This window comes from Ctenopharyngodon idella, chromosome 12 (genome assembly GCF_019924925.1).
Source record: "Ctenopharyngodon idella isolate HZGC_01 chromosome 12, HZGC01, whole genome shotgun sequence".
NCBI classification, from domain to species: domain Eukaryota; kingdom Metazoa; phylum Chordata; class Actinopteri; order Cypriniformes; family Xenocyprididae; genus Ctenopharyngodon; species Ctenopharyngodon idella.
The window spans coordinates 5,104,545-5,130,218 of NC_067231.1; the positions used below are offsets into that span (position 1 = coordinate 5,104,545).

At 36.2% G+C, this 25,674-nt stretch overlaps 2 protein-coding genes across 8 annotated transcripts; one reads left to right on the top strand and one right to left on the bottom strand.

Annotated features, from left to right (window-relative positions):
* Positions 1-334: 334 nt before the first annotated feature.
* On the top strand, positions 335-14,471 carry asah2 (N-acylsphingosine amidohydrolase 2). Its single transcript, XM_051914672.1, has 21 exons — positions 335-480; positions 849-979; positions 1,523-1,629; positions 1,876-2,019; positions 3,361-3,537; positions 3,675-3,802; positions 6,416-6,493; positions 6,647-6,767; positions 7,065-7,190; positions 7,451-7,537; positions 7,625-7,729; positions 9,108-9,189; positions 9,307-9,422; positions 9,606-9,700; positions 9,805-9,844; positions 10,521-10,619; positions 10,782-10,877; positions 10,974-11,126; positions 11,856-11,912; positions 12,010-12,098; positions 12,655-14,471. Coding segments are annotated over exons 1-21 (2,232 nt in total). The 5' UTR covers positions 335-478; the 3' UTR covers positions 12,854-14,471.
* a1cf (apobec1 complementation factor) lies at positions 14,182-25,458 on the bottom strand. Of its 7 annotated transcripts, none has more exons than XM_051914678.1 (13): positions 25,309-25,458; positions 21,744-21,887; positions 21,194-21,328; positions 20,742-20,872; positions 20,415-20,653; positions 19,969-20,133; positions 19,431-19,498; positions 19,192-19,308; positions 18,829-19,108; positions 17,665-17,858; positions 17,430-17,566; positions 15,967-16,109; positions 14,182-15,730 (listed from the first exon to the last, which is right to left on the bottom strand). In XM_051914678.1, exons 2-13 carry the CDS (start codon positions 21,840-21,842, stop codon positions 15,591-15,593), a joined length of 1,848 nt encoding a protein of 615 aa, XP_051770638.1. In that variant the 5' UTR covers positions 21,843-21,887; positions 25,309-25,458; the 3' UTR covers positions 14,182-15,590. The 7 variants fall into 7 exon arrangements, with proteins under 7 accessions (XP_051770638.1, XP_051770637.1, XP_051770642.1 ...); XM_051914677.1 differs by having other exon boundaries at positions 17,665-17,882; XM_051914682.1 differs by having other exon boundaries at positions 15,958-16,109; positions 17,665-17,882.
* Between the last annotated feature and the right edge of the window lie 216 nt (positions 25,459-25,674).

The window sequence follows — 25,674 nt, forward strand, 5'->3', positions numbered from 1 at the left end:
TCAGGACAGCACTAAAAAAAAAATGAAATGCATTTTGTATGATTTCTCTTATTTTGCTAAAATTATTTACATTTTCACAGATTCTGCAATGCAAGTGGTTCACAAACTTTCAAGCAGCACTGTAACCCACTAAATTTGTTTTATACATATATATTTTTTTTTTTACTCTGAATTAATACATTTGACTTTTTTTTTTTTTTTTTTTTTGTGACATTTATCATTAACTGAAAATTCCCCCTGTGGTTAAAATTAACATCTTGATATGGTCTTTGGTATCTCAAGAGTTATGCAACTAATCTAATCTAATCTGAGAGTTTGGTTTCACACTGTCAACATTAAACACGTCTATAAACGATGGAGAGAACACCACCTTTGTTCGCTATACACACTATAAGTGTGCACTTTTTCCACACTTGGTTCATTTGTTTCCTCTGCACAATATCTACAACATTTACTGAGTTTGGACCCAGAGTAACACATGTAAGTAGTTTTTCCACTTAGATCAGGAAAATGTTTTACCTGCTTTGCATACATAATTATTTGATAGTGTAATGTTTGTACTGGAATGTTGCTGGTATTAATACACGCACAAACTGATCAAAAGTCACAGTAAAAACTAACTTTTTGGGTTACACTTCAAGTACTGAATGATATTAATTAACTACATGTACTTACTATAAGGTTAGAATAAGGTTTGGTTTAGGGTTAGTTGCATGTAATTATGCATAATTTATATTTTTATTACTATAGTAAATATATGTAAAGTATAACAAGGACACTGTAAAATGAAGTGTTACCATGTTTTGTATATTGCCTGACAAGTATATGTTCTGTGTGTCTCGGTGAAGGATGGCACGTAAGAGTGTGCGCTGTCATCTCAATGGTCTGGAGATCTCGCTCATAGCTCTCTTTCTACTGATGACAGCAGTGTCAGTGGGGCTTATTGTGGTCTTGGCCCTCAAATTGGATTCGGAAAAACGTAATTACATGTTTTTAATTCTTCTGAACAGTACACTTGATTTAATTACACTTAGAAAACAAGATTCTATAGGGTTCTATGTAGACCCCTAGGGTTCTTGGCTCAATTTTAAACAATCCTTCAAGCCAAAAAGGTTCTATATAAGGAGAAATGTTTTAAATGATTGCATAATACTTTCATGTTTAATGAGTTATTTCAATTTGTTTCTAGTGACAAAGTATGTTTACGAGCTTTAATTCATAAAATGTCATTAAAATTAAAATAAATTACAGCTAAATCCATAAAATGCTCCCATGATGGGAATTCTAAAAGGTTTTATATATGAAGCACCTGAGAGAACCCTTTAAGGTTCTACAGTATATAGAACCTTAGAGTGTAAAATAAAATTTTATGTCGTATACCAAAATTAATTTTTCTTGAGGAATAATTTTTATCGGAGAGTGCAGAAAATGAAAGCAAGTGCTAGTGGTCTTAGATTTTGAATCCCAACTGTAGTTTTTCCATTCATAACCTTTGAAACATCATATTGTGTCCGGTTTGAAGAAGTGACACCAGAGGAACCAAACCCCACAGTAAATCCTTCAGAGAACCCGTATCTGATCGGTGTGGGTCGCGCAGACTGCACCGGGCCTGTGGCTGATTTGCCTATGGTTAGTTTCATTGCTCTTAAGTTTTTTTCTGTTTAGTTGATCATTTGATTTTACTCCGAAGCAAATCTATTGCCTGTTGTTCTGTTTGATTATTGGTGAGGCCTTTATGGAAGTTGATATTCATCAGTTGTTAGAGTCTGATAATGTTTATGGCTGTCCATTGATCAGATGTAATGATAAGGGACAGATAAGGCCTTTATGATTGTTGTGAATGCTTATGTTTTTGCATTTTTCTTCATGGAAAAGATGGGTTATGCCAATACTGAGCAGACGGCGAGAGGGATCCACACACGTCTGTTCAGTAGAGCCTTCATTGTGGATGATGGCAGTAAAAGAGTGGTGTTCGTGACTGCAGACATCGGCATGGTCTCTCAGAGACTGAGACTAGAGGTAGTGCACACTATCACTGTCATTATTATGGGTTTGGTCTTCTGTATTCAAGGTAAATGCTTATATATAAAGCACCTCATTATGAAAAATTGCATATGGGTCAATTATGATCAGGTCATTTTTTTTGTTTTGTTTGGCTCTATTAAAGGCACAATATGTAATTTTCGCCATTAGAGGTCGCTTATTCAAAACAAAGGCGTAGCTTGATGATGCCGTGAATGGGCTTGGAATCATGGGAGTTGTCGTCTTCACTTCCACAGCCAATGGAAAGGAATCCGACTGACCCGGGCAGAAATCATGTTCATGGATAAGCTAATGTATTAAAGTTTTACTAACGTTACGGTGTTATGAAACAGGGCGGGCTGAGAGCCACGGGAGTGGAATGAGTCCGCTGGAGCAATTGCTAATGAAAGACACCTGCGATACACACCGATCTTGAGTTCAGCAAAGCTTTTATTATGCTTATGCTGCAGTTGGTGGCTTCCGCTCTTTGTATGTGGGGTAATGCAGCACCATTTTACATGGTTAAAACAATCATACTAAATACATTTGAGTGTGTTGAAAGTCATGTTATAATGCTACTCAGTGCGTTCGCTCAGTGGCTGCTATGAGAGACCTGTTGCACTTTGCAGTCATCTAGATCGATATTAGTAAAACTGGAAATCGAAGGTAGCAAGGGTATGGTGTCATTGACAGGTGACGCAGTTACACGGTGTCCTGCCTGGTTAAAATTGCTTATTTCTCTGGATTTGAACATTTTTGGAAACTTTGGGATAATGTAAGTACACAAGGCAACAAAATATATAACATTGCTCTAGTGTTTTTTTGGATATTTTAATCTAAAAATCTTACATATTGTGTCTTTAAGTTATTTCAAAAATGAAAAATGTCAAAATTAATTTTGATAAATTTAGCAAAATTTATTTTGAATCAATTTTTACTCAGAAATTGCTAGTAAACTGGACAAATTACAAAGAAATAGCATGTGAAATGGCATGAATGTGATATATATATCTTTTTTCTATGGCAGTTTTTTGAGGGACCCTGACAATAAAACAAAACATAATAGTCCTGTTTAAAAAAAGCCTTATATATAAATGTATATATTTCTAGATAGCTATACCACCTATATAATATAATAATATTTATTATTTATTAATATGTTATACCACTTGACATTTTTGGAATCATTAAATCAAATTTTGGTACAAATTTGTATAAACAAAATTAATACAAGGATCTTCCAAATCTCAGAATCTGATTCATGTGTTTCAAACTAGACTTTCTCCTTATGATCATCCCTTGCATCTGTTTATTTGTCATTGTCTCATACCATTTCAGGTTCTTCAAGAGCTAAAGGCGAAATACGGAGATCTGTACAGACAGGACAATGTGGTCATGAGTGGCACGCACACACATTCAGGCGTGGGTGGCTATTTCCAGTACACACTCTTTATGATCACCAGTAAAGGCTATATTAAGCCGTCTATACAAGCCATCGTCAGTGGAATAGTCAGGGTATGCTTTTACCGGCAAACTCCCGTTTGAAATACATTCATGATATGTTAACCTATATAATGCTTTGTACTCTTTAGGTTAAGCCATGTAAGTGCCTTTAACATGTCATTGATAATGATTTCTATCCTCTTTGTCAGAGTATTGATATAGCTCATAGGAATTTGAGACCTGGGCGAATTTTCATAAATAAAGGACAACTAGTCGACAGCAACTTGAACAGAAGCCCACATTCATACTTGAACAACCCTGAGGAGGAGAGAAACAGGTTTGTTTGTTTACTGATAAGTGCTCATATTGATCCAGCTGCAGTTTAAAAGAACTGAAATCCCACCAGTGTCAGAAACTGACTTTTACTATTAATATTATTATTATGATTATTATATGGTAACACTTTAAGGTCTTATTTGTTAACATGAACTAACAATGAGCAATATATTCTTAAAGTATTTATTAACAAGTGTTAATGCTAGTTAATAAAAATGTTCTTGTTAGTTCATGGTGCATTCATAACTGTTAACTGATACAACTTAAAGGGATAGCTCACCCAAAGAAATTCACCCTCAAGTTGTTTCAAACTTGTATGAATTTCTTTGTTCTGCTGAACACAAAGGAAGATATTAAACAGTTGTGGGGCACCACTGACCTCCATAGTATGGGGAAAAAAAAATACTGTGGAAGTCAATGGTGCCCCACAACTGTTTGGTTACAAACAAACTTTAGGATTAATAAATGCTGTAGAAGTATTGTTCATTGTTAGTTTGTTAATGTAGTTAACTAATGTTAACAAATGAAACCTTATTGTAAAGTGTTACCTATAATATAGTAATATTATTAGTATTAATATTATATAAATATAATATTTGAATTTTTACTGTCATTTTATGTCAAATTCTGATTTTTAATATTTAACATTGAATCATTTGAAAAAATCGTAATATGGAAATTAAAACATTAATTAATTATAAAATTAATTACAAAATCAAATCAACATGAAATACAAAAGTGCCTAGTGGTTAGTGTGCCGACACACGGTGCAAATGCATTCACGGCGACCCGAGTTCGATTCCCATCTCAAGGTCCTTTGCCGATCCCGCCCCCCTCTCTCTGCCTAGTGTTTTCCTGTCTGCTCTCTACTGTCCTCTCCAAATAAAGGCACAAGAAGCCCATAAATATAACTTTTAAAAAAAGTAATAATAATAATAATGCACAAGACATAGACGGGGTTAGTTGTCACACATATATTCCGGTGACTTAAAAAGGTTGAAACTTGTTTTCTAAACAAGATATAAATATAAAAGTATAAATCTGTCTTTCAAATTAAAATTCTAGTATATTTATATTTTTTGTAATAGCTCTAGGATAAAACAAAAAATGAACAGGCTGGACATTTGTGACATGTTATAATTTTATAAAAAAAAATGTTTTATTTTTTTTACCAAAACATGCTTTTTATGGACCCTTTGATGACATTTCCAATTATTAACATCATAAATCTAGCAAAGTTTTTGATATTTTCATTAAAGGGTTAGTTCACCCAAAAATGAAAATTCTGTCATTAATTACTCACCCTCGTGCCGTTTTACACCCGTAAGACCTTCGTTGATCTTCGGAACACAAATCAAGATATTTTTGTTTAAATCCGAAGGCTCCGTGAGGCCTACATAGGGAGCAATGATATTTCCTCTCTCAAGATTCATAAAGGTACTAAAAACATATTTAAATCAGTTCATGTGAGTACAGTGGTTTAATATTAATATTATAAAGCAACGAGAATATTTTTGGTGCGCCAAAAAATCAAAACAAAATAACGACTTATTTAGTGATGGCCGATTTCAAAACACTGCTTCAGGAAGATTCGGAGCATAATGAATCAGACAATGAATCATGATTCAGATCGCGTGTCAAACCGCCAAAACTGCTGAAATCACGTGACTTTGGCGCTCCGAACTGCGGATTCGACACGCTGATTCATTACGCTCCGAAGCTTCCTAAAGCAGTGTTTTGAAATCACTAAATAATTCGTTATTTATTTATTTTTTTTTGGCGCACCAAAAATATTCTCGTCGCTTTATAATATTAATACTGAGCCACTGTACTCACATGAACTGATTTAAATATGTTTTTAGTACCTTTATGGATCTTGAGAGAGGAAATATCATTGCTTCCTATGTAGGCCTCACGGAGCCATCGGATTTAAACAAAAATATCTCAATTTGCGTTCCGAAGATCAACGAAGGTCTTACGGGTGTAAAACAGCACGAGGGTGAGTAATTAATGACAGAATTTTCATTTTTGGGTGAACTAACCCTTTAAAAAATAATTATGTACATTTATAATACTATACTTTGTGTTTTCTTACCTTGGCATTAAATTTCAGAAAACTACTTAACGTTGCTGCGTGAGTGTTTCTAATACAACGGCTGAGGAAGTGACAGCAAATTTGACATCTTTTTCTCTTCTGATCAACATAATCAGTCTCTCATTATTTTATCCGTCTTTTGGAAAGTCATGAAAATGGTATCATGGATTTGATCTTTTGCTATTTTACCAAACGGGAATGCAAAAATTATATTTTTGTAGTTTCCATTCACCATACAGAAGTTAAACCCAAATACAGCGCTTCTGAGAACCCCGGGAATATGAAAACGGTCCATTATTGTATGTTGTAATATTATTGTCACATTAGCATTTTTGTGGTTTCATGAATTGTTTTGTGTCCCAAAATTGTTTTACAATAAAATGTGTGACAACTAGCCATTAGCTTTTTCAAAACCACTACATATTTGCTACACAAAACAACAGTCGCCTCTGAGACAGTACAGATTTCTGACAGCTGAAAGTCACTACAAGTTGATTTATGACTCTGTTTTTAACCCAGATATGAATTCAACACAGACAAGCAGATTGTCATCATGAAATTCACAGATCTGGATGGGGATGGTATGGGGTTGCTCAGGTATGATATACCTTTTACATCAGAAAATCAGTGTCATTGCAAACAGAGTAAGATCTTAGGGTCTTCAAGTTAATTGACTTATGCCAAATATACAAAATGCACTGATAATTACTGCATTGGTAATCGATATATTGGTTTTGCATCTGCCCTCAGCTGGTTTGCTGTCCATCCCGTCAGTATGAATAACACCAATCGCATGGTGAGCTCGGACAACCTCGGCTACGCCTCCTATGCCTTCGAGCAGGAGAAAAACATTGGCTTTCTACCCGGTGAGGTAAAAGGTCTTAATTAGTCCTTCTCCCTCTGAGCTCAAGGTTAATTGATTGTCTTTATTAGTTGTAATATACTCAAAGATTACACATGGACGTTTGCCACTCAATAAAGTCAATAGTTCCCATGAGAATGCTGTAAACCTGGAGGAAGTTTAATGAAGATGGTTAATTAATGCTGTTATTATGACAGTAAAAAAAATGGAAGAGAACATTTCTGATGCTTATGTTAGCAGTTATCTTTATTAGGCTTTTTGAGTTGTGGACAGTGTGAAAACATCTCACGGTCTGTTTACCTCCAGGGTCCTTTTGTTGCCGGCTTTTCTTCCAGTAATCTTGGAGATTCATCTCCCAACATTCGTGGCCCTGTCTGTGTGAACACAGGAGAGAAGTGTGACTACCTTAACAGCTCCTGTCCCGTTGGTGGCGTGAGTTATTATTATATACATACATATATCAACAGGATTGTGCACCATTTACTGTCAAATTGAACTGAGGATTGCTTTAATTTTTACACACAACATATGTGGTATTTCCAGAAACAATATTTCAATGTCACCGATCACTATTTTTATTATTATTTATTATAATTTATTATATTTTTAAGTTCAACCTTGTATTTCAAAATGATTGTAGACACTTGGAAATATTCACACACCAGTTCTAATTCACATGTGACTTTCAACAGAAAAAAGCTTGCATAGCTTTTGGACCGGGTGAGGACATGTATGAAAGCACCAGGATCATAGGAGAGAATATGTATAAAAAAGCAAAGGTGTGTGTCATTTGTCATGTTACTTGATCATGATGAGTATCAGTGTGGCATAAGTGTGTTTCTTCACCTAGTGAATTTGCTCTGCAGGAGCTGTACAGCAGTGCAAAGCAGGAGTTGCACGGGCCGGTTTACGGCGCACATCAGTGGGTCAACATGACCGATGAGACTGTCCCATTAAACTCCACTCATACAGTGAGTACAGGGTTCCTGTGCACAAAATACGGGGCATGTTGGGCTGCTTTAGAAAAGAGGAAGAGTTGTTGTAGTAGAGTGTTGTTACCATGCTGTCATTTTACACCGGACTGCTTCACAAACGGGGGCTAATCGACACATGCTAATCGATGAGTTGAATCAACTCCACAGCAACTACATAAATTTACCCACTAACCATTCAGAAACATCCAGATGCATTCTAAAAGTTGTAACTTCTTCCTGAGTCTCTCCATCAGTGTCCGGTTTGAACAATGTAAGGCTGAACACCGTTACTGACAATCGTCATTTTGGCTGCGTGAGATTCTCCAGCTTTGTTGTTGTTGTTGAGCAACCGAAGTGTGAGCTGTTAAACTCCGCCCTCTTCTGGAAAGGGGGTCGGGAGCAGCAGCTCATTTGCGTTGAAGAGGACACACACAAAAACGGCGTGTTTTTGCTCACACCCAAATAGGGGCAAATTTGACAAGCTATAATAAATTATCTGTGGGGTATTTTGAGCTGAAACTTCAGACATATTCTGGGGACACCAGAGACTTATATTACATCTTGTAAAAAGGGCATTATAGGTCCCCTTTAAAGTAAATCCAGTCTATTTGGAATCATGTTGATTTTATACATTTAGACTTAGAATTATATGTGTAAAAACAAGACTAATGTGACTAGTGAGACACTTACCAACTCCTGTAAACTCGGTACCTTTACCATAAATTCCATGCAAGGATACTAGGAAGGTATGTGACATAATGATCCATAAAGAGTTGTTTGCATTGAACAAACTTCACACATAGGAATTATATAAATTAATCTAAACAAGTATTGCTACCTCAAAAGGACAATTTTATACAACTTCAAAATCAAAAAACCACACATACTGCATAATTCCTTGAAGTACTTTTAACATTAAATACAAGCCTTGTAATTCTTTTAATCCTCCAAAATGTCTTGCCTCATAGACTGAAATTGTAAGTGCATCACCGAAAACACAATTTTCTTTTGTTTTTCCAAACTAAAGAGTGAAAATGATCTTCTGTGGTTAGCTGATTGTCACCGATGCTGTCTGTAGACCTGTATTCAGTGTACCTGTAAAATTAAGTGCTACCCCTGGTAAAACAGTTGGTTTTTGTGATGTAAAAAATTAAACAAAGATAAATTATAGAACATTTGCACCTTTAATGTAAAAATTAACCGATGCAATGCCACTGAAAACCAAAGTGACACAATTCAGTGAGAAAAATAACTATGTGCATAAGTGTACACACCCCTGATTTTACACTTAAGATGAAGCACCCTTTGAACCAGAAGCGCACTGTAGAACCAGAAAACTGTTCAAACTTCATGCTGACACAGTTTCTGTCACCAGGGACGGACGTGTAAACCTGCTCTGGGTCACAGTTTTGCCGCTGGTACAACTGATGGAGGAGGCGAATTCAACTTCATACAAGGTGAGGAGATGAGTCTCATAGACAAATATAACTATGTCACACACTTGGCAAGTACTTTGCCAGTTTTTATTGTTGATTACATAATTTATAATTATGGTTATTTTTTCTTGTGACCAGGGGATACAGATGGAGACCCCTTCTGGGATGGCATAAGAGATGCGCTTGTGGGACCACCGTCCAACGAGACCACAGATTGTCATCGGCCTAAACCAATCCTCTTCAGCACTGGGGAGGTACGAGGACAAGTAGTGCTCATAAATAAAATCTTTTGTTATTATTAGCATATAACAATGTGCCAAGCACTCCAGGCACTTTTTACAGAGTGCATGATAATGGGTAATGGAAAGAACTCATAAGACATGCTTGATTGTTTTATTTGTTTTGAAATAATAACAGTGATTGGTGTTTTCATGCAGATGAACTCACCCCTCCCTTGGCATCCAGCCATTGTAGACGTTCAGATCATCACTATTGGCTCTTTAGTCATAGTTGCAGTCCCAGGAGAATTTACGTGAGTTCTGTTGATTCGCAAAAGCAGGAGCTGTGTTAATATAGGAAAAAATGACTCTATAACCAGCCAATATTGTTCAACTTAATTTGTCTTCAATGTTCTAGAACCATGTCAGGGAGAAGGATACGGGAGGCAGTCAAAAAGGTGAGAACTGCATATACACGCCTAGTCAAAAGTTTGGAATTAATTATGATTTTTTTTTAAATGTTTTTTGAAAGAAGTCTCTTACGCTCTACAAGGCTGCATTTGTTTGATCAAAAACTGTAATATTGTGAAATATTACAATTTAAAATAACTGTTTTCTACTTTATTTGGATTGAATTGAATTGAATTTATCTAAAATTCATTTAATATCATTCTAATATGCTGATTTGTTGCCCAGTTATTAATAATGGTTATTATTATCAATGTTGAAAACAGTTTTTTCTGCATAATATTTTTGTGGAAACTGATACATTTTTTTTTGTAACATTATAAATGTCTTTACTGTCAATCAATCAATCTTTATTTCTTTCTTTCTTTCTTATTTTTAAATCTTACTTACCCCAAACTTTTGAGTGGTAGTGTAATTTCCACAAAAATATTAAGCAGAGAAAACGTAAATAAAACTACAGTCTCATTAATCTCCTTTTCGTATATTTAATATATTCAATATATTCAATATTTAATGGAATCAAACCTGCCACAACAGGTTGACACACCATTTATGAATCTGAATCTGAATTATATTCTTAAAAAATTCTTAATTTTTTTTTTTTTTTTACTGTATTCAGTTATGCTAAATACATGTTTAACAACATGCATCACATGACTTTAATAGGAGTTGGAGGTGCAAGAGTCTTTCAGTAATGCAGAGGTGGTCGTCGCTGGTCTCTGCAACATCTACACCCACTACATCACTACATACGAAGAGTATCAGGTATATATGCTTCAGTTTTAGTTGACCATTGACCACCATTGACCATCATAATAAAGTCATGGTTTTAACACAGTGCTCCAAGGTACAAAAACATGTCAAAACGAGATGACAGACTGTGTTATTTGCACTGTCTTTTCAAATGGTCTTCTTCTGCTCTTACAGATCCAGCGATATGAGGGCGCATCCACCATTTATGGCCCTCACACTCTCTCGGCTTATATCCAGCGCTACAGAGGACTGGCCAAAGCTATTGCTCATGTAACTCTCCACCTTTCATTGCCTTGCAGTCATTTGTAACTTTTTGATGTACTGAAATGATCTGGCTGATCTCACGAATTAACCAATCTTCCACAGGGAACAATAGCAGAGTTGCCAAAGGGTCCCGAACCCCCTTTCTTCGATGAAGACAAACTTTTTAATCAAGTGAAGGACCCCGTGGCAGATGTAGCACCAGTTAACACCACCTTTGGTGATGTCTTAGAGCAAGTTAACCCTGTCTATAAAGTGGTAGGTCAATAATTGTGATGTACATGCGGTAAAGGTATGGTCACATTTACCGCTGTTTGACGGAATTTTGTGGGCGAAATCCAGTCATTTTAATAGGAATCAATCCATGCATTCAAAAGTTTTGCAAGAGGGCGAATAAGTTGCCTTACGCAGAAAGTAACTTCTGTGTCGGCAGTGCATCAAACATCACTACACTTTTGACAATGAACCTGCAAAATTTCGCTGAAATATCACTAATGTGACTAACATTTTACTGAAATGAGTGAACTAATGAAAGCTAAGCTTGCAACATACTTAAAGGGATAGTTCACCCAAAAATGAAAATTCTGTCCTTAATTACTCACCCTCATGTAATTCCAAACCTGTAAGACTTTTATTCATCTTCGGAACACAAATAAAGATCTTTCTGATGAAATCTGAGAGCTTTCTGTCCCTCCATAGACACTTTCCATATTAAAACTAATCCATATCAATTGAGTGGTTTAGTCCAAATTTTCCAAATTTCTTTTATTTTTTTCAAAGCGGTAGTTGCGTAGACTGTCAATGAAGGGACAGAAATCTCGCAGATTTCATCAAAAAGATCTTCGTTTCTGTTCTGAAGATGAACGAAAGTCTTTCACTTTTGGAACGACATGAGGGTGAGTAATTAATGACAGAATTTTCATTTTTGGGTGAACTATCCCTTTAAGCTTGTTATTATAAATTGACAAGATTTATTTTTTTCTTAAGGGAGAAATCGCATCCGTTACATTTGTTGCTGGAAACCCAAGACACTCTGGAGATATTGTGAGTTCTTTAGTAGCAGTAACCATACAGTAATCTTTTGCAAAACATGCTCTTTTATGCATGAGATATAACTAATCTCTGGTGATTATGATATCAGAGAGATACGACATTTGTCACAGTGGAGCTGTTTCACAACAACACCAACACATGGGAAATAGTTCACACGGATGCATCATGGGAAACAAGGTAATGTTGTTTGTACATACTGTAAACAGTATATGCTGAATTTTTTTTTTAAATACTCTCTGTGCTAATGTTTATATCATATTGATTTGTATAATTCTATACTTTTACTTTGAGCTTGTGTTAATGAAGCCGTCTTAAAGCTGACATTATCTCACAAGGTCTGTCCCTCGATAAGGCAAACGCTGAGTCAAGGTCTTATCACTTATTATATAGCCAATTCAATCCTCAGGCCGAAATCCATGTATGATCCTATAGGAATTGTAGATTCGACAGTCTGTACATGTATACTGACATACCTTGCAAAAGCAAAACGAAAGTATTTCAGTAACACTGGAACTGAGAAAATGGCTTCAAAGTTTATAGAATCACTGTTGATTTATTTGATATCAGTTTTGCTGAATCTAAGCTTAAGCCAAACCTTTCTGTCACACAGAGGGAGAGCGCAAAAATGTTCAGGGAAAAACTGTAAAAATGTTAAATAATAAAAATTACATACATACATGGTCTACTATAATATAAAAGCAAAAATTTATTTTGTGTATGTGTGTGTAACCAGGTTTCACTGGGAAAAAGGACTTGTCGGCCGGAGTCGGTCAAAAGTGGAGTGGCACATCCCGCTCACAGCGCAGACAGGAACCTACCGGATTCAACACTTTGGACACTACAAACAATCCGTGGATAACGGCACCATCATCCAACCATATGTGGGCACTTCTGATGATTTCAAAGTCACCAGAAGTTTTTATTACTTTTGATCAGTGTATCACTGAAGAAGAATATTAGACGCTGTAGAAATATTAGCTGTTCAGTGCTCAGTTAACAGGTATCAATCTGTAAACTAATGTTGTTGGCTAAGGTAAACTTTCATATGCAACAAGAGTATATGTCAAATGCACAAACATTGACATTTCTGCCTTTTTATTTCTAAGGTGAAATAGTTGTTAAGGTAAAGTAGTCTAAAGTAAAGTTGTCTATCTGTTCCAGTCCTATCTTCTGATTGGCCTCTACTGCTAAAATACACAATATACAATATTCACAATACTGTAGAGCACACATAGAGGCAAACTATTAAAGTTATGTAAGTAAGTCTTCTGAATGTATTTAATAAATCATGTAGGCCTATAAATTTGAATTTGTGGCCTATTATTTTAATTATGCAGCATTGTTTTGTAAAAGTAGCAAGCACCTTGCAAGCGGAGAACAAAATGGCTCAGTATAACGAAAAGAAAAAAAGAAAAAAAAAAGGTGTTTTGAAGAATAACCAGTCTTATTATTATTATTATTATTATTATTATTATTATTAAGTCTAATGGGTTTGGAATGACATGGGGTGAGTAAATGATGAAGAATTCTAATTTTTGTGAACTATCCCTTTAAGAAATAATGTGGTTTTTTGATTCATCTAACATCTAGACTACTTAAAATAGCTTTTAAAAAGTGTTTTAATACATGGTGGTATTAAAACACTTTTTAATGTTTTAATTTCGCCATGTTGAAATAACGTGACCTGCAGTGTTTCACTAAACGTTGGAGAGGGTCCTCATGCTCATTGGCCAGTTATACTATTGCATTGGCCGCCTCCTCTGTAGATACAATTTTAGCGTTTGTTTGGTGACGTGAAGAGCAAAAATAGGGTATGGGACACAGTTATTATCGTGCTTCATCAGCGGAGACAACGGGAGGATCACAAAAAGCGACAAAACACGAACGTAAACATCGTTACGTTCGCGTTACACAAGGTGGAAATATTTGATGGAGTAGTGATGCCCAAGTTGCAGCTTTTTGTTGGACAGGTAAGGGGGTTAATTGTTGTGTTTTCTTCTTTCTAAAACTCGCTAGTCAGTGTAATTTACATAAAAAAACAGAATATGTTCCTGAAGCGTTGGTCAGAGCAGCGTCAAATACCATTGTGGTATCGGAACAGCGATGCTAACGCTAGCTATAAAAACACTAGCCTACTGAATGACCCTTTGACAAATGTGCAGCCTGTACATGATATGTTAAAAAATGTGTTGTAGGATTTCATGACACTTCAAAACCTGTCACAAACAACACACACACACACACACACACAACAACAGTAGATGTTTAGAAGTGAATTTGGTTTATTTGATGGTTAGTTGATTTACTGGAATTATAATTTCACAACTCTCTTACTCTGTAGCACTATGAAGCTCTCAGCTTATTTTTTCCTGACGATGCCTGTCCAATTCTCCCTCCAGTTTGCTGAGACAATAAATTATTTCAAACAGTCTATGATCGAAAAACAAAGTTCATATAAACAGAGTTGGAATTCAGGTATAAAAATAAGTTCTAAGTGCTACACAAACTTTAATACTGTCACCTGTAAGGCATCTTTATATTTAACAAAAATGTGTCCATGTGTAGGGTGAATTCAGGTTGATTGGGACAATTTTTTCCAAGTTATCTCAATGGCAAAAAGTGTCCCAATCACCCTGAATTCACCCTATTTAAACAATGCTCTCCTATTCCCCACTTACAAAAAGAATGAAGTGGGAAATTTTAGTAGCAAGCCTGTAAATATCTTATAAAATATAGCAAAACTACTAAAGAACCAGATACAAAGTGTCACCCATATCGAAAATAATCATAAAACATGCAAATACATATGTATGAAAGCATATGATCTGTTAAAACTCTCTGTACTTGGGTGTTAATGTAAATACTGAAAGAAAACCAACACAAAAACAAACTACTTTAAATACAACTTAGTACCAAAGATTACTAAAGTAAATGTCTGGATAAAAGTCCATAGCACAAGAGGGTTTTACTGTGTGTTTCAAAATTACCTATATTCAATTGTAATGATTTAGTGTTAAAGGCAATCGTTCAAAGGCAGCATTGAATAAGGGTCCAGCCTAAATTTCAGTAATTAAGATCATTTAAAAGCTAGTAAAAATAATAGATTTGACTGGGTCACCATTCTGGATGACCACAAATTATGACACAAGTAATGTTTTAATCAAGGCAATTTATGCCTTGACAAACAGCAATAAATCATAAAACATAAAAATTGACATTTTTCTAAAAACATTTGGGATTGAGTTGTGGACAGCCTTCAGGGGCCAGATGCATAAACATAGCCATTATGTCAAGACAGTGTCTTAAGATCTAATATGATCCATTAGCAGTTAGTCAAGAGGCAGTCAGTCTTATTTTTTGGTATCAAAGTAGGCCAATCTATATTTTTATGTAACTGATTTAAAAAAGTTATGAACAGCCTTAAAGACAACAATTTGATGTCTAACTTGTAAGACTAGTCTTAGCGGTTAATGCAACCAGCCCCAGGTTGCCCTCTTCCTGAGCTAAGTCAAAAGTTGACTCATATTCAATATCGCAAAAATGCTCATAAAACACTTGGGAAGAAATAAAGGTATCATAACTCTGAACAATCACTACTAAACATATAAACACGAAAGAATACATAGAACAGATTAACACAAAAATGACTGAGACTGTTAGTTAGGGGTATTAAAACACTCCATATCCATCCCCACGGGCTGCCACAGCAAAGGCCGGGTAACCCTCGTAGGTTGCATAGGCAGTCAGGTCCTGGCCCAAAGAAACAGCCTGTTTCAGCTGGGTAGCAGTGGTGCTGGCAATTGTATAACCTGTGAAACCAAAAGGAAAAGATTTAGACCAAAATAACTGTTGAAAAGCAATATATATATGTGTATATATATATATATAAATTGTTTTCTTAATCCTACAATGCATATGCAGACCACTTCATTTATAAAACATAGTAATAAATGATTAAAAAGAGAGTGGTTACAGTTAATATACTACATTATAACAGAATTAGGATCACAGTAAAATAAGTATCAGTCTTACAGACCTCACATACCTGGGAATGCAGCAGTGACGGCCGCAGCAGCGGAAGTGTCAGCGCCCTCTGTCTGAACACCAAGGATCTGCAGAGTGTGTTCTGCCGCATGCAGCTTCGCCTCATCCATTGATGCACAGAGCTTGGCGGGGGTGAACGGGTGTCTGTTTGGGCATACAGAGATCAACAGTGGTAAAATTGCTAAAAATGTATAAATATATTGTATATGTTGTTGAGAAAAATACTGTATAGATTAAGAGATGATTTAAAGGGTTAGTTCACCCAAAACTGAAATTTCTGTCATTAATTACGCACCCTCATGTCATTCCAAACCCGTAAGACCTTTGTTCATCTTCGGAACACAAATTAAGACATTTTTGATGAAATCCAAGAGGTTTCTGGACCACCCTTAGGCATCAACGTCATTGCAAATTTCAAGGCCCAGAAAGGTATTAAAGACATTATTAAAATAGTCCATGTGACTACAGTGGATCAACCTTAATGTTATGAAGCGACAAGAATACTTGTGCGCAAAAACGAAACAAAAATAACTTTATTCAACAATTTCTTCTCTTCCCTGTCATTCTTTAAATTATGTCTTATTAACAAAATTTGGGAGGAACATATTCAAATGATCTAACTAATCATCACTCCAACCAGCAATCAACATGTCTACCCAATCAGCATGAATGGAGACCTATATATATATATATATATATACGCAGTCGACTTCATAACATTAAGGTTGAACCACTGTAGTCACATGGACTATTTTAACGATGTCTTTACTACCTTTCTGGGCCTTGAAAATTGCAGTGACATTGATGCCTATGGGTGGTTTAGAAACCTCTCAGATTTCATCAAAAAATATCTTAATTTGTGTTCTGAAGATGAACGAAGGTCTTACGGGTTTGGAATGAAGTGAGGGTGAGTAATTAATGTCAGAAATTTCATTTTTGGGTGAACTATCCCATATAAACTGAGTTTATATTCACAGAAACTGAGAAGTGTTGTGTCCATGCATTGCTACATGTCCCATCTGACTTAAGAGTGTTAATTTATGGCTACACTTCAGTTCATTTGGATACTTTTCATATCTCTGAGATTCTACTCTGAGTTCATAATTGTTACTGATGAAAATACTTTAGTGAAATTAATGTATTGTATAATCACCATATTCTATTACCTTGGCTATAATAAAATGACATTAAAAATGGCGATCAGGAGGGGCAATAAAGCTCAGACATGATTTTTTATAACTCAGAAACAAAATGATGGTAATTCCGACATAATGTGAATGCATCAAAGGTGAGTATCTGAGGTAATGAGATATCTTGGAGGGTAGAATAACTTTCAACTTTGAAGCAGCCTTCATGTTCTTCATGCGACTGTAATGCACAAAAACCTATCTAGGCAGGCAGCTCACTAGGTTTTAGGTAGACACAGTTAATGTGAGTATGGTTGAAGCAGAGGTTATGACGTACATATTTGGATATTGAGTAGCCAGAGCAGGGATGGTGACTTTGTAAAGGAACAGTTGCCTCTGATCTGGTCCAATAGCAGAGTGAAGCTGGTAAACAGGTTGCCCCCAGTTATTCTTTTGGCAAATATCCTCCAAAATCTGGAAAAACAGGCAAAATGGTCCTTGGAGAAATGTTTCTTGAAAACGTCCTCCTTTAAAATCCACAAGTGATCTTTTCAGTGAGGTTATGAGTGTACCTGTGGGGCGTGTTTGATGCCTTGGGGCTTCAGAGTGACTGGGTTCATGGGCGTGAGCTCCATGCCAGGAAGAAGATCATACAGTTTGTCTTCAGGGCGTTTGTCTGTCTTGAGTTGGTATGTGGCGCAGCCACGACCCACGCCTGCATAGGCGAGGTATCCTCGCCCACCCAAACCACGTACGCCCGCAGCCCCTACAGGTACATTCATGTAAATTTCTAGGAATGCAAGAAGGCATTAAGTCGAATCAAATCACCAGAAATCACCCAGGTTTCAATCAAGACTCATAGAAACTGATCATCATAAAGATATATTCCAAGCCAGCACATTACAGAAGCTGCATCTTTGATTCTTTTGTCTGATTATAACTTTGATAGATTTGACAGACTTGATTTTTGTACCCCATCCATTCAGAATAATATATTATTTTCACTGGACTGTAATATGCAGGCATGGATAACAAATTCAAATGCTAGATGGGACAAGCAAACTATCAAGAACAGTATAACAGAATATATCATGTTTACTGTATGGTCACATGCAAAGAAGATGCAAATATCATACGTTTGAACTGCCGTAATGAAACATTATGTAAAGATCTTTCATAACCAAGTAATTTGGCCTCTTTAAAGTCAACATGAAATTAAAATATACTCAATTTGCTTCCTGATCTTTTTGTGCACAATTCATCAGTGCATGTTATTCCAAATAAAATAAATACTTATTATACTTATTCTTATTACTTATTTTTTTATTAAAATACAATAAAGATTCAGGTAATTTCAGGTACATGTATGTAACACACACTTACTGACTTTATTCAACCAATAAGGTTCCTGTTGTTTTTTCTTCTCTCATTTAATATGCAATTTCACTCAGAATTTCACATTATGAATGTAGAATATAATGTTTTTCATGTTGACTTTAATATGCTTGTATTCATTTTGTTTCTTATTTGATTTTTTTTTTTTTTTTTCAAGATATAAATTGGATCTTTTTGGTCATTAATCAGAACAATTTTATATATTCATTAAAAACTACAGAATTTTTAGCAGATAATTCAGAAGCTTGATTAACAATTACAGAATGAGAATTGTTTGGAGATGATTATCACACCTTAAATTGCATCTAAAACAGATTTCAACAAATTAATCAATTACCCACCTCTCACAGAGGGTGAGCGCACCAGCCCCCTGGTACTTATGGGCCCTTTGGTACTGGGGAAGCGGAATTGATTCGGGATGGTTGTGTATGCATGGGGGGCGTAGAATATTGGTGCTCCTAGGTAGGCAGCTGAGGGGTCGTACATTTGGCCCACAGTGTAAGCATAGTCTCCTTGGAGCAGAGTACCGCCACGACCCCCTGTGCCTCGGGTGTACCGTACATAACTGTCCTTATCCACAGGCTTGGCTAATGTGACCTCAATGGGAGAGCCGTCAATGACCTGGAGGGAAGTCAGAGTTTTTAATACAGCCTTATTTTGTAATCATTAGATTTTCCTGTAGATTAGATTTCAGTTAGGTTCACCTTTCCATTCAGTGCATTCATGGCGCTGATGGCATCTTCTCTTTGAGAGAAATGAACAAAGGCATAATCTCTGATCTTCTTCACCCTTTCAACAGCACCTGTAGATTTGCAAACACTCTAAATATTTAAATGAAATCACAAAACAAATGAATTTCTTTAGACTCAGAAACGGGTTCTTTTTGGTGCTTGCCAAGGTAAGCATCATAAATATAATTATTCAAAAAATATTTGAACCCAACCTTAAAGGGATGGTTCTCCCACAAATTGTCTCCCCCACGTGTCGTTCCAAACCTATATAACAATTTTTCTAACATAAAACACAAAATGAGTAATTTTTTGTCTGTACAGTCAGTGGGGTCCAATGTTGTATGAAACAATGCTGTTAAATGTTGTTTTGACATTCTTCAAAATATCTTCTCGTGTTCCTCATTAAAACAAAATCAGCTTTGGAGCGACATGAGGGCGATGACAGATAAATAATGACATATTCATTTTTGTTTGAATTATTCCTATGAGTGTTTAACTAAAGTTTAATACTCATAGGAACAGTTTTTTTTTTTTTTTTGCTATAAACATGAATGAAACCTCAGTTCATGCAGCTGGTTGAGCTGGGGTATGCTATTACTTTTCTAAGTGAGTGCACTTCTGATTTTCGCCTAGCAGATGATATAACGGGTGAAAAGAAAAAAATCCCAAAGACTTGCATAGAAGGAGCGACCCGAGCTATATCCAGAGACCAGAATGTTAAAGTGACTTTTTATTGTTTCAACAACTCACCAGGTTTGATGCTGTTAAATTCTTTCTCGATGGTCTCCTCTGTAGTGGGCAGCATAAGATTGCGAACATAGAGGATCTTCACTGTGGCCATGGTGTCCTCGTCTACCTCTACTTCAGGTTCAGCCCAGTCGACTGCAATGGGATGACCCCACAGTTGAATTCTGCCTGGAAAGAGATAGTGAATCTGTGTCATTGGCTATTCTTTTATCTCTCACTCACCTCCTTTGGGCAATGAACTAAGTATCTTTGCACTCAACATGAGTTCGGCCTGAGAGAAATCAATAAAATCTTGTCTAGCTTTGGAAGCTGATGATTGCTTTGAAAAACGTCTGTACAGTATATGTGTTTTTTGAACAAGACAGTATAATATTATACTATAATAGTAATATACTATTATAGTATATGTGATGTGTATAACTTAAATTATTTGTTGTATTGAGTTTTACCTGGCAGCAGTTTCCTCCTGGCCATGGCGGCAGCTCTATGACTTTCATACTCCACAAATGCAAAACCTCGGTTTTTGGTTTTGTCAGCAGCACTTGGATAAACGATGACATCCATGACGCCATCTGTCACCTTCTTCATCTCTGCCAGGATCTCTTCTCTCTTTTTGGTCTTTGGAATGCCACCCACAAATAGACGACAGTTGTCTACACTTGCACACACACCCAGAAGTCTTCCATTCCTTTGTGAAGATGTGTGAGAATTGTTCATAATTTTTTTGGTTACAAAATGCTTCATCCACTAGATGTCCACTTTGAACACCGACTCACCGGATTTCATAGTTGTTGAGCTGTTTCATGGCATTCTTAGCCTCTTGTTTTGTGGAGAAGGTAACAAATGCATAGCCTCGATTGTTGCCATTGAAGTCCATCATCATCCGTACTTCGTAAATTTTGCCAAACTGCAGAGACAGGTGAGCTTAACATTTTTAAAGCTACACTAAATGTGACATTAAAGCCTATTTCCACCTCAGAGTGAAAAAATATATATGTGTAAAATTCTTAAAATAAGAAATGGTCACCTTATGAAATATAAAATGTAATACATTTACAATTGCAAGATATAAAGTTATGATTACATTTTTATTGATTTATTTATATTCAGAGGTGGGGACAGGCTTGCAATATCCTTCTATTTGGTGCAAGCCATTATTAATTTTAAATGTTTTTTAGATTTATTTTATTTATTAAAAATTATTTTTGTTGACTACTTTTCCTCTTACTTTTTCACAGAGTGGTACCAGTTCATCCTCAAAGAGGTCTCGAGGAAGCTTTCCCACAAAAATCTCACTGCCTCTCTCTGGAGGTGGGCCTTCCCAGCCAGGAGGTGGACCACCATATCTCCTCTGGCCATTTTCCTGGGGAGAAAACAACTGTGATAAATCTAATACACATGTTAATGTGCACACTGAGATCACCACAAGGACTAAGCAAAAACATAAATGATTATGGTGACCTCAAAGACGGACAAAGCATTGTACTGATCCACAGACATATGCTGCTTTTTTACAGATGGAAAGGAAGGAGTTTTTCCATTTCCGCCACATGATGGTGCCATACTACATACAAAAAACTGCTAAAGACAACCAGACAGATATACTGTCAGAATATCTGGATATTCTGGATGGATATTTTGGATATGGATATTATATACCAGCGACACAGAATTTCAGTCTCAGATTTCTCAAGTAAGAGTCAACTTAAGCAAGTGTTTCTATCCCATAATCCCACAGTGGCACCTGTCCTGTTACCTGAGGCTGTGGTAACTCCTACCTGGTGTATGTGATATCCTGTGCGCTGGATCAGAGTGCGCAGCGCAGCCTCTTTCTGCGTGCCAGTCAGTCCATCCCCACATTTTTGATTGGTTTCCATTGTGAGTGATTATCAGCAATAAATCAGCAAAATTAGGGGTGCTCACTGAAATTAAATCAAAGTTCAAACACACATAAATGACAGTGCAAGATAGCATACTCTTGCTTTAAATCTGAACATGATAAGAAGCCAAGACATGTTGCTCGCGGACAGGTTCAAAGGTAAGTTGTCCTAACCATGCCCTTTTGAACAAGTCTGATCCATTACTAAATAGCCATTTTTCTCATTCATATATAAGTGCATTTTGTAAAAACTCTGTCACAAAATATCTGATCCAGGTGGAGGGGAAACGTGTGCATTTGGTCTTAATATAGGCATGTAACATCTTCATTTAATCATTGTCTCTGATCAAAGTCTGTTTGAACTGTATGAAGAAAGCTTTGGGTATATATTGGCTTTTTATCTGCTGGACAGTGTTGGCAAGAAAAGTGGGGAAAGAAACATTTTCCTCACCTCCAGTTCAAGGACCGAGGTGTAATTATTAACTGAAGAGAGCAAATCAAAACAGCAGACGATCATTGAGTCACATATGTTTCAAGAGGAGACATCTGTGCCCTGCCCTCATTTCACACCTTTTTTCATCTAATAAAAATGTCTTCCCTCAATGAGAACTTAGAAAATAAAAAAAGCATAATTCTATTATTACATCAAAAGATTGCTCAGACTATATAAATAGCTCAGCGCTCAGAAGACTTTAAAGGGATAGTCATAAATGAAGATTCTGTCATCATTCGCTCATCATCATGTTGTTCCAAACCTGTATGACTTTCTTTCTTCTGTGGAACATAAAAACTGTTTTTGTCCATGCAATGAAAGTCAATGGGGGTCCAAAACAACATTGGAGCCCACTGACTTTCACTGTATGGACAAAAACAGGGACTCTTTTAGAAGACAAAAGAATATCTTCTTTTTCAAACTATCACTTTAATTTCAGTAACTTACAGTATGTCATAAATGTTTCTCCTTAGGAGAAATCAAATTATGAGAATATATATCTAAATAGCAGCTCTGACCATTTTATTTAATTTGATGCTAAGTTCACATTTAAATATATGACTTTTGATTACAGACAGCAAATCTGAGCACAGTTTAAGACATGGTTGGGATCTCTTCAGACACCCGATGGAGACAAAAGATTACTAAGCTCTGTTTCCAAGGAGAAAAATAGGGCAAGCAGGAGACTTAAGCAAAATGTAAGCACAATTCCCCATTTATCTTGATCTAATATTAACAAGATCTCCTTTGTGATTATTCTTGCTTTTGAGATCAGAGTGCTATCAAGCGTGATTGAATCACACGGCCACAGGTCTTTAAAATCATCAGTGGAGTGTCTATTTGTCTTTGTCTTTTTCAGCTTCACTTGATCAAAGGGAGATGCTGAAGGCAACAAAAGATGGTGAGTACAGAATAGGGGTCAAAGGTGACAAGACTGCTAGTCATTTTCAAAAGCTCTTCAGCATCTGGATGTAATCATGGCAGCAATGATGATACCATGATCTGTCTCTCTGTAAGTGGCTCAAACAAGACAAAGGAAAGCTGTTAGCTGGCCTGCATTTGGTTTTATATCAATATATAGATGGATGCATGTACAGTAGTGGCCAAAAGTGATGTCCGGCCTAGGAAAATGGACATATTCACCCTTTGTTCAAATATTATTAAAATGTGATTTTGTACGAATATTGCATAGCTGTGCTTAGAGTCAAGTTTTATTTGTGATAACGCAATGAAACATGCCAAATTGTGTGAACATAATTTTTGGCCAGAAATTATGAACACATGCAAAAACAAGAGAGAACCAACAAAATATTAATAACTGATTATGTTGTAGTTAGTGCATGTTTTTCTTCTTCTTTTGCTTATTAAAACCTGTAGCTGTAGTTTGCCTTTTTTGCCAAATAATTTTGTCAGATAAATACCTTAACCAAGTTTAGAGTTTTGTTCTTCCCTCATATTGAAAATATTTAAAAAAATATAACATATTTTCCTCATATTTTGATGATTTAATCGAACTTGTAGAGTCATTAAAAACAAATATCCCCTCTGGACATCACTTTTGGCCACTACTGTATATACAAACAAAAATTATACCAGTACTCTAATACATTTAGGCCTACACACATACAAAGAAGCACTTAGTTGTTACAATATACTGTTTTTAAGTCTTATCTTGCCTAGGACATTCAAGTGAGCAAAGATTGCCATTGGTGCCCTTTTAAAAATAGGTGCATGATGCCACTGTGTACACTTTTGAATTTTTGTCTATTTCTTCTTTTCATTAATTCTACAATGCAACAAATCTAACCAGCAGTGACAGCGCTAATGTGTTCGCCTCTACAAATTCAATAGCTCGCACAAAGCACAGAGGGTTTATCCAAACTGAAAAGACTTGTAACATATGACTCACTGAGTGAAATGCTATTACTGCACGCTTTTGCAGTTGGTGAATGTTGCCTTTTATTCAATCCATACAGTGCATGAGACCAAAAATCACAAAGGACAGTTTTCTTGTAGCTCAAACATCAGGGATATAAGAGAGATGGCTGAGCATTAGGAATCCATTAAAGAGAGCGTTTTAAGACAGTTGGGAAAGGACTCCATTAGTCTGCAGTCCATCCACTGCTCTCTCCTGGACAACCTGGTTACCGTTTGCATAAACAAGATAACTAGACGTGCGCTTATCATGCCTGGATCTCTGGCTGCTTTTCAGCCCATGTTGACTGAGGCTAAATACACTTGTTCTGAAGGCCATTGTGCTGGACAGAAACTGCAATACAGGTACAGGGAATATAATATTTGTTATTGCACTTCAATTGCAACTAACGCTAACCCTAACATTAGCTGCCTGCCTCTGTATTTAAGCTTTTAAGAACAATGTCATATGCACTGTATCTCCCACCACAACCACACTGTTGCTACTGTTTAAAACCATCTGTGGCAGTTTCAGTATGGCAGTGTTTAATGAAACTGTATGATGGCAAAGTACCATATGCTGAAGCATTTTAGTAACAGCAGTGATTAGCTTTGGGCTTATGTCACAGGTCACCTCCTTAAAACAATACTGAAATTAACATGTGCATGTACATATGTTAAAATGTCACAATTGAAGAAAGGTTAAAGGTGATGAGTGGCTCGTTTCTGCATTATAAACACAGATGAAGCCTACACAATAGAGTTTGCACTGTTTAATCTTATAGTTTAATTATCTTTCCTATAAGTAAACTGTGATATTTACATAATTAGTCAAAATAATGTGTATAATTTATTGGTGACCCGTTTTGTATTGTAGTATTTTGCCTAGACAGTGTCCTTACAATCATACTGGACAGTTGCAAAATACAAAATGATTAATTGCATTGCGCAATTAAAAGCATTAACAGAGCCATGTGGACGAGCACATTGTTTTCTAATGCCACTACCTGAAAAGACTCCTTATGTCTCACTATTTGGTATTAAAGATGCAACTTACCTGAGCAATTTCAGAGATCACCTCCCGGAAGACTCAGACCCTCATTCTGCTGAATTTGGCAACGTGTCACTGGGGTGATTCTGTAATCACATCATATCAAACTCCAAAGGTTCACTGTCCTGGAGCTGTTTTACAAGCCGGCGTGGTTAAACGTTAACCAGCTCTATCTCTGCCTCTCGCTGTAGGCCAGCCCTTTGACCAGGAACAGCATGATTACGGTTCGCCTGCAGCAGGGAGCCTCCTGAGCCAGAGATCATGCTGCAAAAGGAATTGCTCTTTTGTTGACCCAAATATTAATAGGTTTTGATGTCTTTTAAGTATCTCTTATTTTCAGCCTTCTGCAGATCATACAACCAAATAAATGAA

Excerpts from the sequence above, each read along its gene's own strand:
- asah2 (XM_051914672.1), top strand. Across the intron at positions 7,730-9,107 it reads CATTAAACTCCACTCATACA|GGACGGACGTGTAAACCTGC; the intron begins GTGAGTACAGGG and ends TTCTGTCACCAG. Across the intron at positions 9,701-9,804 it reads GCAGTCCCAGGAGAATTTAC|AACCATGTCAGGGAGAAGGA; the intron begins GTGAGTTCTGTT and ends TCAATGTTCTAG.
- a1cf (XM_051914677.1), bottom strand. The coding sequence starts at position 21,842 with ATGGAAACCAATCAAAAATGTGGGGATGGACTGACTGGCACGCAGAAA. Across the intron at positions 20,873-21,193 it reads TGGTACCACTCTGTGAAAAA|TTTGGCAAAATTTACGAAGT; the intron begins GTAAGAGGAAAA and ends CTGTCTCTGCAG. Across the intron at positions 19,499-19,968 it reads ATTTAACAGCATCAAACCTG|AAAAATTGTTATATAGGTTT; the intron begins GTGAGTTGTTGA and ends GTTTTATGTTAG.